Source organism: Eschrichtius robustus, chromosome 17, assembly GCF_028021215.1.
Source record: "Eschrichtius robustus isolate mEscRob2 chromosome 17, mEscRob2.pri, whole genome shotgun sequence".
NCBI classification, from domain to species: Eukaryota; Metazoa; Chordata; class Mammalia; order Artiodactyla; family Eschrichtiidae; genus Eschrichtius; species Eschrichtius robustus.
Genome location: NC_090840.1, coordinates 42,460,537 through 42,472,663, shown reverse-complemented (window position 1 = coordinate 42,472,663; position 12,127 = coordinate 42,460,537). Strand labels below are relative to the sequence as shown.

Below are 12,127 nucleotides of genomic sequence, written 5' to 3'. Positions count from 1 at the left end.
TGCGAAAGCAAATAGTCAGTCTGGAAATCAGCTAACAGAAGGGGATTAGAGTGGAGATCTGAGAGTGGCTTGATTTCTAGCAGAGCTGTCTCTCCAGCCAGTGATGAGACACAGGCAGGGCAGCCAGGAGCGCTCCAGATGGCCGGGGAAAGTGGTCGTCTTGGGTTACTGCAGGGCACTCGGGCCGCTGGAGAGCAAGCGGCCCAGGAAAGCATCATTAGGGAGCCAGCCCCACGTCCAGCCTGCAAGGGAGAGGGCGAGGCCGGGAGGGAGGCCGCCCGCCCGCGCGCCCTAGCGAGCTGGGCCTGCCCATTGTTAACATATACTTGACCTCCGTGACCCCTGCACGACACAGATGTCTCCCACCTCCACCTCCCCCCTGCCCCGCCGCGGGCCCTCCTCCCTGCACCTGGTAGCGGCCGCGCCGCTGCCTCCCTCCCGAGCGGCCGCGGCGCCCCGGGCGCGAGCGCGCGCCGGAGCCGGCCTGGTGCGGGCGCTCTAGCAGCACAGCGCGCGGCGCTCCTGCTCCCCGGCGGACGCTCGGCCGCCCTGCAGATAAATGCGTCGCCTTCTTCGAGAGTGAGCGAGGGCGGGCGAGGCAGACGCCGCCTGTGACAGTGGCAGTTCCCTGCGCCCTACATCACATTTGTCTGCCACAGCAGCAACAGAAAAGCGGAGGGAGGGAGGCGGGAGGAGCGGTGCTCCGCGAGTCTTGGGCTCTGCGTGGAGGCTGCGTCTGGCTGGCGTTTCCGACCCCGGGCTCCTCGAACCGCAGCTCGCTGTGCGTAGCGCCGAGCGGCCGCAGGCGCTACGCGGCGCGACTCCGAGGCCTCGTGGCGAGCGCGCGTGGGCGAGTGGTCCCGGACACTCTGGCCTTGCGAGGGAAGAGGCGCCGTGCCCTCGCCCCCTCGCCCCGCGGGCCGGCCGAGACGACGGGAAGTTTTATTTGCAGCTCGGAGCCGGTTGCGGATGGTGGGACTCTCCGGCCCTGTGCAGTGTAAGTGCCCGCGGGAGGGTTGGGCCGGCGGGCGGGCGGCGGGGACGGGCCCCTGGCTGTTGCTATTAATTATTATTCTGATGACCGTCATCTTCATTTGGATTATTCGGCCGAGAGGCTCCAGGCTGTACTTGTCGCTGAACTAGGGCAGAACTACGCACCAGGGCAAAGAGGAACGTCGCGAGTGACTCCAAGCTGCGTTGACACTGAACTTCACGGGTCAGCCAAGGATGCAGTTTTTACTCTTAGATTCCCCTCACTGTTTACAACAGTTTTCTTTCCTCTCCATGATTACGATATGTGAGCAGGAAAATCATGCGTATTTTCCCCCCGACCAAACAACCGGTCAAGGTACCTACGGTGCGTTTGGCAGGTGGCCCTATAACCCTCATCGTGGTTTTTTGTTTTTTTGTTTTTTTTTTAACTGGAAAGGAAAGGCTTGTTTCGATGGTGGAAAACTTAGCTCTGGGAGCAGGAGAGAAGGAATCTTAACTTTGAGACACGGCTGCGACTGGGGTCGGGGTCCTCTGAGCGACACCCAAGCGCTTTGCGCCCACCTGCGAACTTTCCCTGTTCTTCCTGGGCATTCGGGGTACTCGAGTGGGAAGCCCGTGGAGGACAGGCCGCGGCCCCTCGAGCTCTTGTCGGCGTCTCCCGACCGGAATCTCTCGCCCGCGACGGGTTTGGGGCTTTGCCGCCGGGGGCCGGTGGCAGCGTCGCTCCTGCCCAGACCTCCGCGCGCCCGGGGCCCTGCTGCCCCAGTCCTCTGGGTGTTCCAGTTGCATCCCCGATTCGGCTCGCGTCTCCGGAGCGGGGACCGGAGCCTTGTGCTCTGCAGCTCCCGCTTGGCGGAGCCCAGACCAGACGGGGGGCCGCGTCCGGGGAATTAATTTCGTTTTCCGGGCCCCACCGCTCTCTTTGGGAGCCTGAAAGCACTGGGTTGGTCGGCGCACCCAGACCCCTCTCCCTGGGCGGACCTTGAGCTGGCCAGGACGCCTTAAGCAAAGACGGTTAGGTCGGCACAAGGCGCTTAAATCCGTTTTTTGAAACTTTTTTGGCGGGTGGGGTGGGGTAAGGGCAGTCAACCCTTGGAAAAGTTTGAGGACAGATTCCGGGAAGTAGGATGTGAACCAAGACTGTTACTAAAAATAGCCCCAGCCCTCCCTTAACCGCCCCCCCCCCACCCCCGCGCGCTTTTCAAGATTGGAGGATTTGGCTGGGGAGCCATGCAGCCCTGGGTTTCCTTATTCCTTGTAAAGCGTAGTGGAGAAATCTTTTGAGCATAGCTTATTATACAAGGTTGGGCAACTCAAATCCCAACGTGCCCCAGCCTGGCTACAGAGTGTCGCTTTAAGGACTAGCTAGTATTCCCCGTGGAGGAGCTCCTGAAGACCAGTCACAGAGTCCAGGGCGTGGGAGTGAAGATTAGGAGAGCTGGGGAGGCCACTTAAGACCAACTTCATGTGCTTAATGTAACTCTGGGCCCCCTCGAATTTTTAACTTCGCTTCCCTTAATTAATCTGCCCAGGGCCTTTATATAAATGGCTGTCCACAGCTGCTGCAAATTGATTTATCCCCTGGTAAAGGTTGGGTTGCTGACCAAAGCGTTTCCTTTCTACCTTCTGGGTGAACTGAAATCTGTTTTACTGGGTTTTTCCCCCCTTCTAGTCTCCTTTTAAACATCTGTAACACTTTTAAGTGCACTCAGTAGCTTTTATTATCATACCCCTGCCTTTGCATAGAACAGGAGTGAAACTGGGTCTGTGCCCAGTGAGTCCACACTCACTAGAATACAAATTGACCAGCTTCTCTGTGATAAACGGGTTTGTTAGTGTCGGGGGCCTTCTTTTAGTTTATTGCAGCCTTTTGCCTTGACCACGTGAGTATTCTGTTGTGCCCAGTTTCTCCTGTCACACAGTTCCTTAGAAAAGATCAACAAACACAATTGTTTCTTAAACCATCCTCGCCCAAACCTGGGTGCTTATGTCAGATGTGATGTGTACAAAGAGAAGCAATTTCATAATTCTCTGGATCTTTTTCCCTTGTTTATCCTTAATGTCAATTCTAGTTTTAACATTGTGTGGGCTTTCAGGTAGCATACATAGGGCAGTCTGATTTCTTTTTCTTTTCTTTCTTTTTATTGATTGTTATTTTTAAAGGGACATTTGATGGTCTCACCCAGTATTAATCAGGGAATCTTAGTTTGACTTAGGCATTTTTTGCAGCTGGGAAGTATGTTGAGGAAGTTGAAGTCTAACATTGTTTTACTTGTACTGTATTTAGCGTTTGATATTTCTTTGGCTTATTCTTTCAAAAGAAAAAAATTCAACCAAATAATCAAGGAATCAGGCTCATTCTGGGTACAGAAAAGCTGACTTTATCTAAGATTATACTAAGAGAACTTTATATTAAAAGACTTTGTTTAAGCATTAATACTTTTTTGTAAACCATTTAGACAGCACTCATTTTATTTGAAAAGCTAAATACTGAGTGGGAGAGTATGTGGTTTCTCCAGTGTCCAGTTCACACCTAATACAAGAAGTGGAGAAAACGGTCTATTTTTTCTTTAATGTTTAGACAACTTAAAGCAGACCAGAAATCTTTGAAATGATATTTTCCTTTGTAGCCTTAGTCTCTGTGACCCACTAATACCTGCTAATAATTTGATTTTAAAATGATCCGTAAAGGACTTTCCTAATAAGACACATTTTACTTGTAATACAATGAAACTGCACTATTAAACTGCAAGTTGCTGGAAATACTAGGACAGTATGTGTTGCAGCTACAGGGCTGTAGCTTTTTAATATTTTTACGATTTTCCCTTTCTGAAGAAAAGTAAGATATTGTTCTTGATGCTAGTATTTAATGATGAGCTTTCCCATCCAGGGTGTTAGTATAAATATTTGCAGATAAAAGAACACTTCATAAATTGCAAAGAAGTACACAAATGTAAGGTGCCATTATCATTTATTTTATTGTAAAATAGAAGCTTAGCCAAAAAAGAAAAAAACCCACTTTTTTCTTTTCTTTTTTTCCCCAACATTGAAAAGGGATCACGAGAAAGAAATGCTTCCAATAGCAATGCTGGTCAGTGGTTGTCAGGTTAGGACATTCTTCACTGTCAAATCCTGTTTCTCACTTCTTTGATATGAACATCAGCTGACAGGCACTGAATGCAAACCCTTCTTCATTGAGGTTTTATGCAGGCAGCATAGCCCTTCATAGCAAAGCAGTCTGAAAAATTGGCACCTGCAGGATTTGCATGTGAAAAAAAAGTCAGTTGCATTTTACTGGAGTCTATTACTGTAAGTTATGTAAGTTCAGTGGGAAAAGGTATTTATTTGTTGACGTTTGGGCATTTAAAAGTTCTTTGTTTTATGGACACCTTATTCATCATCTAGTGATCCACAGACTTTATTGATAGCAGAAGCAGGGAGAAGTGATCTCTGCTTTATAGAATAGAAGTTATTTATTATGAAATGGTGGTATTTTTAACCATGTGCTTACAGAGTGCACTCTTGCATGCATGGTTAATTTTTAAAATGTGCCTTAAAATGATGAACTCATACAACTTTCAGAATCCATCAGAAGTTAAACAAATACATAAAATTAGGTTAACATAAATACCCTTTGAAAACAATCCAGGATTTTAGGAAGTATATACTTCAATAATAAGTTAAAATCTTTAAGAAAGAAATTAAACATTTCATACTTCTGAATTTCTTGTTAAATTGTTTGTCACCCAGATGCCTTTTAGAAATACCATATTTGACCCTATTTATGCAAAATAACTGACAAATGTTAAGTCAACTAAAACACCTTTGTGAACCCCAGAATATTATCCATCAAGTGAGAACATTTCATCCAGAATAAGTTAGTTATTATTATCTAAAGAGACACCTTCCAACTTCACTTTTTTACAGCCATTAATATAAGAGTTCCTAAATAATGTTTAAAGAACAGTGAACATTTTATTAAAGCAAACATTAGTTCAGTTTAATGGAGGTAATTGTAAGTGATAAGACAGAGCAGGTTATCTCTGTGTTGTTTAAACAGAAGGAGCTACTTTGCACCATTTCCAGTAGCCATCTGTAGAAGAGAAGGGTTTGCACCTGTCTGTCCACACTAATTATAGATTAGGGCCAAAGAAATGAAATTTGAGGAGGTTTACAGCTAATGAAATCCATACTGATTTTATTGTAAATGTGTTTTATGTAAAGAGGGTGATGGTTGAGTTATGAGTGAATAAATTGCTATGTAGCTGTTAGGCACTTGGTTTTGAAGCACAATTCTGCTGCATTAACCTTTGATATTAAAAAAAAAAAGACAAACAACTTAGACACGGACGCTAGCCTTTGTTTGGCATCCATAGCTACAGTTTAGTGAGCAGCAGTGAGGTTCAGTGTGCAATTTTAAAATGTTCTACAAAGCAGCTTAAATGTTAAGAATTTTCTAATATTTTGAAATGCAGATGAAGTAGAAGGTAGGTTTTGTTTTAACTTATGCATATAAAACATTAGAAAATTAGAAAGCTTTTTTTTTTTTTGCATTTCAGTTTCACATACATGAGAAATGATAGCAAAATGAGTGAGGAATGCATTCTGCAATAAAAGGTCACATGAATGTCTACCACATCTGTTTATAGTAATTATGAACATAATTAACATAAGAATTACAAATGAAATAATGACAAGCTGAGCAATGAGATATTATGCCATAATGGTCATATGTTGGAATTCTCACATTATAGCACACTAGAATTCACATACTCAAAGAAAGAAAGAAAATGCTAGATTTTTATCTGAATTAATGCTTCAAAACTTATCTGCCTGAGGCAGATGGACCTTCTTGCTCTTATAGGAAGGTAACCTATTATTAAGAAAAGAACTAGTTGAAATTAAGATTTCTAGTCTCCAGCCTGGCCTTTAAGACAGCTGTGATTATAGAAACCACTTTCTGTTGTACACTTATTCTGTGATTATACTTCTTATTATATTGCCCCCCCCCTTTTTTTAATTGAAAGCTTTGCAGCAAAGTGTTTGCTTTGGAAGAGAGTCATGGATTCTTCCCATTTGAGAATTGGTTGATCTTTTCTGTAACCGTGAGCCAAAAGTCAGTGAACAAACAAGGTAGTAATAGAAATACTGTGCCTTTACAAAATAAGAACATTGGCAGATAAGCTTTTGTGCAGTTTTCTTCATGCCTTCAGTGTCTGGATGCTTTTTAAAGAAAAAATGTAAGCCTTTTCTGGGTTTGAAAGTAGTAGGGCTTTGTTTTTTAAATAGCATTTTTTCAGAGAGCATGTAATGGAAAAATCAGTTGGAATTTGTAAGTTGTATTTTTTACTTCCTAGAGTTGCATTGGATTTATAAACGTTTGTGGGTAGTTTGTGTCCAAATTGATCTAAGATGTAATAAAGGGGAAGGTATATGTGGTTGTGTCTGGTTACTCTGAATGCAATTTTTGTAACAGAGGAAAAGTGAAAGGTGACCCTTTATGAGAGAAATCTGTTATTAAATTTAAAACATGTAAGAATGACAGATTTTCACCCATTTAGAGTGCCCTCGATCTTGTAACATACCCTGCCAAATGGTTTACTTCCTATCCTTGCACCCTTCTCTAACTATTGAACCTGCTCACTTTTTGAAGATTTATGGGGAAATACTACCTCGTTCTCGTCTCAGTGATACCATGAGGTTTTCCATATTATTGGATTACTGGTGGATTGTGGCAGACCCCTTTTCATCTGACATTCATTGCATGACAAGGTTTTTCACATATGCCCTTCCCCCACCAATGCCCAGCTTTTTTCACTTTACCTTACCTATCAAATTTCCCTTGTTTTCTTGGGGTGGGAGTTGGGGGGGGGGCGGGCAGGAGGATCCACTACATGTAAAACTTTTTTGACTGAGTGCTTTGGAGGGGAGTGCTTGATTAAACAATGCTTCTCCTCGTTTTCTAAAGGGCTTCTTCAAATTTGTCTCCCCTCAGAGGCTGCTGCTAGTTCTCTTGCTCCTCAGTGCTTTTCTCTACTCACTAGCCTTATTTCCCCCTCCTCCCAACTATTTTGTGTCTTTATATTGAGACCTCATGCATAAACTATTTTACAACCTGAAGTTTCACTGCAGCTGGGGCTGCAGTGTATGCCATGAACAATTGTGTACTTTATTGGCTACTTTATTCTGAACTCTTCATACTGCAGTGAGAGCTTGTTAACCAAGCTTCAGTGCCTTGAAATACAACATGACCAAATACTCCCTCTCCCCGCAATAAAATAACCTTCTTTGCTGCATTATCTGCACTCCATTAAGGATCTGATCAGATGTTCATGTTGTCTGACGGGTGCATTTAAAAGTGGGAAGGGACTCCCATGAGACCACTCAGGTGTATCTCCCTCCAGACCCTGATGGGGTGGAAGATGAACTCTGGGCTGATGGAGGAGCGCTAGCTCCCTGCTTGTTCTCTGATTGATTCCTGGGCTCTGGGTGGGTGAAGAGCTGTGAGGCAGCTCAAGCCGAGATTGATTGCCTCAGTTTTAAATTCCCACCTCCAAAATAGACTCTCAGATGTACACATGAGGAGCCCCCTCCCGCAACACAGTTTCTGGAGGCGGAGCAGGTGTCTCAGAGTCACCTGTAGCTACCAATCACAAGTGCGCCTTCTTATCCCAGTGATGCCGGCTACACAAGTCTTCTGGGACACAAAGCCCAGAGAAATGAGACATTTTCTATCTGCCTGTGTCGGTCTTGGTGTGTGTGGGCAGGGGGTTGGAAATTAGGACCGTTGGGGTCAGCAAAGAAAGGGATGGGAACTCCCACTTGAGGTTGGTCTGGAAGGCTGTGTAACTGCTGTGAGGACTCACTAGGTTTGTTTTGCAAATTGTGGCTATTTGGATGGAGGTGAGATGGTGAATGTCTCATTGTTAAGCTCCGCCAAAAGAGAGCTCTTGATCCCCCTTTGACCTTGACAGAACCTCCAAAATGTTCGCGGTCTAGCCCTGGAGCAGGGAAATACAGTTTGCTAGTCTGGATTCCTCCCGTTCTCTCCGGGTAGAGGCAGATTGGGGAATGCAGGCCACCCTCCCCCAGCTCTGGCTCTCACCCTCAGCCAGCCTTGGGGTACCTCGCCCTCCTTGCCACCCCCATTCTGGAGCCGGAGCCCCCGCCCCCTCCTTGCCTTTCCGTTTCTTCCCTCCAGCTTGTGTCTCTTTCTGTCTCTCCCACTTTTCCTCCCTCTCCCGCTCCGTCTCACACGCACCCTCTGTTTATTTTCCTGCCTCCATCTGGGCCCTGCTGATATTGTAATCACCCTGATGCACGTTGGCTTCTCTCCTCTCCCTCCTGCGCTCACACACTCACTCACACACAATGTGCCATCCTGACAAGCCTTTTACTTCTGATAAGCTCCGATGTGTGTTTAATGAATACAAAGCCGCGGTCTGGGTGCCGCCTCGGCTGCGGCCGCCTCTCCTGCGCTCCTTTGCCAGAAGGTAATCTCCGTGAACGGGGAGGGGAGGCGGGCAGGGAGGAAGGAGGGGTGGGAAAGAACGGGGGAGGGGGGTGTGGGGAGGCTGCCTTTCTCTTTTCCTCTCTCCCTTTCCAATGATTCAGAAGTCGATAAGACCAGGAGAAGTGAAGATGTAACATGTTATCTGTCGCTCCTCTTAGCTGGCGGAGAGAATTTACATTTAAAGATTAGCAGAGGGAGAAAGAGAAATCTGCCTTTTGTTGTGTGGGGTGAGGAGGAGGCATCAGCCCTGGCCTGGCCGCTATCTCCCATCACCTCTGCTATCCAGACAGGACTCACGGAGGTGAGATTACCGGAGGGCCTTATCTTTAATTGGGTTTAGTTTTGCCATTCTGAATAGGTTTAAAGAGACTGGATAAAGGGGGAACAATAGATTATTTATTGACGGGATGCTGAAACCTTTAGATGAAGAGGGGAGAGAAAAAGCTGCTTAACAACTTGATTAGTTCATTTTTATTTTTATTGTAAGGTGAGACTGTCTCCCTTCTGGTTCAGGGAAGGACTGTAGAACTTAGGCAAATTTGAATGGCTTAAATGCCTTATTTTCTTTTCACCCTCACCTTCTGCCCTTCTTCGCACCATCTCCCATATAACAGGAGTTTCATTTACCCCTTATTTGTAAGATTGATAAACTGAGCAAAATTGGTAGAGGCTTTTGGAATTGGTCATTTGTGTTTGGTTTTGCGTGACATGTTTTGAATGGGTGGTGAATTGATGCTAATGGTGGTACTTGAATGAGTGAGAAAAGCAAATGAAACCTACTTTTAATATGGAATTAGTTGATTTTATAGTATGGGTTCAACTAGGTCTAGAGGGAAAAAGAAATCAAGTTGTTAGGTAGATTTGTATTTTGGATTTGAACCATGGGATTTTTTTTCCCTTGGAGTTGGTTTAAAAGAAAAATAATTTTAAAATGTTTAATAAAACTGTTTAATTAAAAAAATGTTTAATACACTCATGAGTGTACTTAAAAAATTATAGTATTAACTTTAGAAGGTAGTTAAAATGGATAAAAGTGGGAAAAACAATTGTTTTGCTTCCTACACATAGTCAAGATAAGTGTTTTCATAGGTAAATATGAACCAGTAACTAAGAGCCTAATTAAAATTTGTTTAAAGCCAGGGGGGCATGTTTCCTTGTTGACAACAGCAGATCGATTGGGTAAGACAATAGAGTCCCGTTATTTCACTTCCATTGACTGAACATACTGACATTTCAGGTTTGCTGCTGCCTCAGTGAGCATGATGAAACACCAAAATTCACAGGCCAACTTGCCAGAGTGGTACATATATTACTGTATGTCATTTCTGCCTGAGGTTACCTTGTCACCCAGGCAGAATGGGAATGGACACCTGGAATCCTTCAGAGGGGTAGAGCCCTTTTGCTAGGAAACTGACAGAGAGCATGTCTTAGGAGCATCTTTAATTTTACTTAGAATTAGGTGTAACAGATAAATATGTGATACACTCTTATTTAAAAATCTGGGAAGCTACTTAGCTATCAATCTTGTATTTTACATATAATAATACCCATTTTCAAGATTTACCTTTATCTTCCCAGAGACATTTACACTGAGTGGTTGGTAGATCCTTACCGGCCTGTGCTCAGGTGACATCCATTTTTCCCCAGCTGGGGATCCTCAAACATTCAAGCACCTGCTAAATCTGTATCTGATAAAAGAATTTGTAAGGCCCCTTCAAAAACAGGGCCTGACTTTGTTTTTTTTTGTGAGTGGAATAAGAAAATGGGATGTGTGTATTTTACACCCATGTGCCTGGATAGACAGCAATATGTATAGATAAATATGTGTATTCCAAGCAGTGGCAGAGAAAATACTAAGTGTTCCGTATCTTAGTGTAAGCTACCCTTTTACACATTTTGCATAGTCGCTGCATGATAAAACTAAGTATTAGGCAGACATTGAGTCAAAGAAATTTGAATCATTACAAAAGTGAACATGGAAAAAACCAGAAGAGACTTAATGTATTTTTTTAAAGCTTAATGAAAATATAAAACTATTATGAATATGCCTTATACCCAGCAGTTGTTGCTATCTAGTAGGCAACTTATGCCCTTTACAGCGTTTAGAACAAAACTAGTTCTTTATACCATTTTCATGAAAATGTTAGGTTTCTGTTTGATCAGCAGGTGCTGTTGAGATGAAAGCCATGTGTAAATTTTCAGAAGGCCAAAAGTGTCAATTCAGAAAAGGAAAGTGATAAGAGAAAATGCAATCAGTTTTCCTGTTTTCAATTTGTGCAGGATTTGAAGAGCTGTTTTGTTAAACTGCTACATCTGCTCCAATATGAATATTGAACTACTTCCACTAAAAATAACAACCTATAATTTGGAAGCTACTGCAGTCTTTCGTTAATGTGAGTGGGTTATTTAAAAACAAAAAAACAAAAAAATAAAAAAAAAATAAAAAAGACAATTTTCTGTTCTGACAATCTCTTGCCTAATGTGCATTTTCATTTGTTGGCACTTTTATCCTCAGCAGATAAATGGTATTATGCAATTAGGACCTCATCTCGTTTGACTGTGAAAGAGGTTTCCATGGGTGAAAATCCTTGTAATATAAAATGGTTTCGCATAAAACAAAATTTATTTTAAAATAACCTGTTTAAATGCAGTTATTTATAATGATAGTTATTCCTTACATCCTCTAATACTACAATTTTTAACTTACTGCTGACTATTATAACAAAGTTAACACTATTCCATTGCATACTGGGCATTCCATGATTTATTTCACCCTTAATATACCTGCAAATGTAAGTTTAAACCAATCAGGGATATTTTACCTAACAGGCCTTTCAGAATAATTTTTTTCATGCTTAAATAAAATGATTAAATTATGCTTGAGTGCCTGCATACAAAAGCTTTAGCTTCTATAGTACTGCTAATCAAATACGTTTTATGGACGGGGAAAGCACCACATTAGAGAAAAATTGGATGCATTTTACTAGTGATATTTCTAGGAAAGACATGTTTTAAAAAAATAATCATCCAGTATTAAAAAGAGAACTCTAACATGAATAATCATAATAAAAATAATACTTCATTCCTACAAAAAGAAAATGAATGGCAATGCTATCCATGTAAAACTGGACATAGAGAATTAAGGTAGAAGGAAGACTGGTGAAATTTGGATTAGGTTCAATATTGACTCCATCCACAACTGCAGTTGGGTGGACTTGTGGCTATAGTAATTTGTCTAGGGTGAGACATGATTACTGCTTTGGATCAATTAGAGACTATGTAGCTTGTAGCGTCACACTTGAATTGCCAGACACACTCTTCGGAGATAAGCTCAGAATATCTCCAGAGTGGATAAAAGAGAAGACAGACACTGTGACACATTAGCATATTTGGTATTAACAAATGCAATGTTTCTTCTGAAACACCAGTCAAAAGAAGAGGTAGTTTGAAGAACAACATTGTGTGTACTTATGATTACATGTATTTAACCAACTAAAGAATAATGCTTATAAAGCATGTAATTTCCAATTTGAAGCCAAATTGTGGCATATCTTTCAGAGATCTGGGTATATTTCTTGGTGGGTATATTCTCTGGTATAGCACCAAGCACTTTGCTACTGT

General features: G+C 42.9%; 1 protein-coding gene across 3 annotated transcripts in view; it reads left to right on the top strand.

Moving 5' to 3' along the window:
• The first annotated feature begins 497 nt into the window (after nucleotides 1–497).
• The window catches only part of RUNX1T1 (RUNX1 partner transcriptional co-repressor 1), a 138,137-nt gene continuing 126,507 nt past the window's right edge, over nucleotides 498–12,127 (top strand). For 2 of the 3 annotated variants that reach the window (XM_068525421.1, XM_068525419.1), the window contains exon 1: nucleotides 498–997. In XM_068525421.1, the coding sequence (XP_068381522.1) occupies nucleotides 970–997 (28 nt within the window). In that variant the 5' untranslated portion in view covers nucleotides 498–969. Of the gene's footprint in view, nucleotides 998–1,169; nucleotides 1,217–12,127 lie in introns of those variants that run through there. The other variant, XM_068525420.1, reaches the window with a different exon arrangement.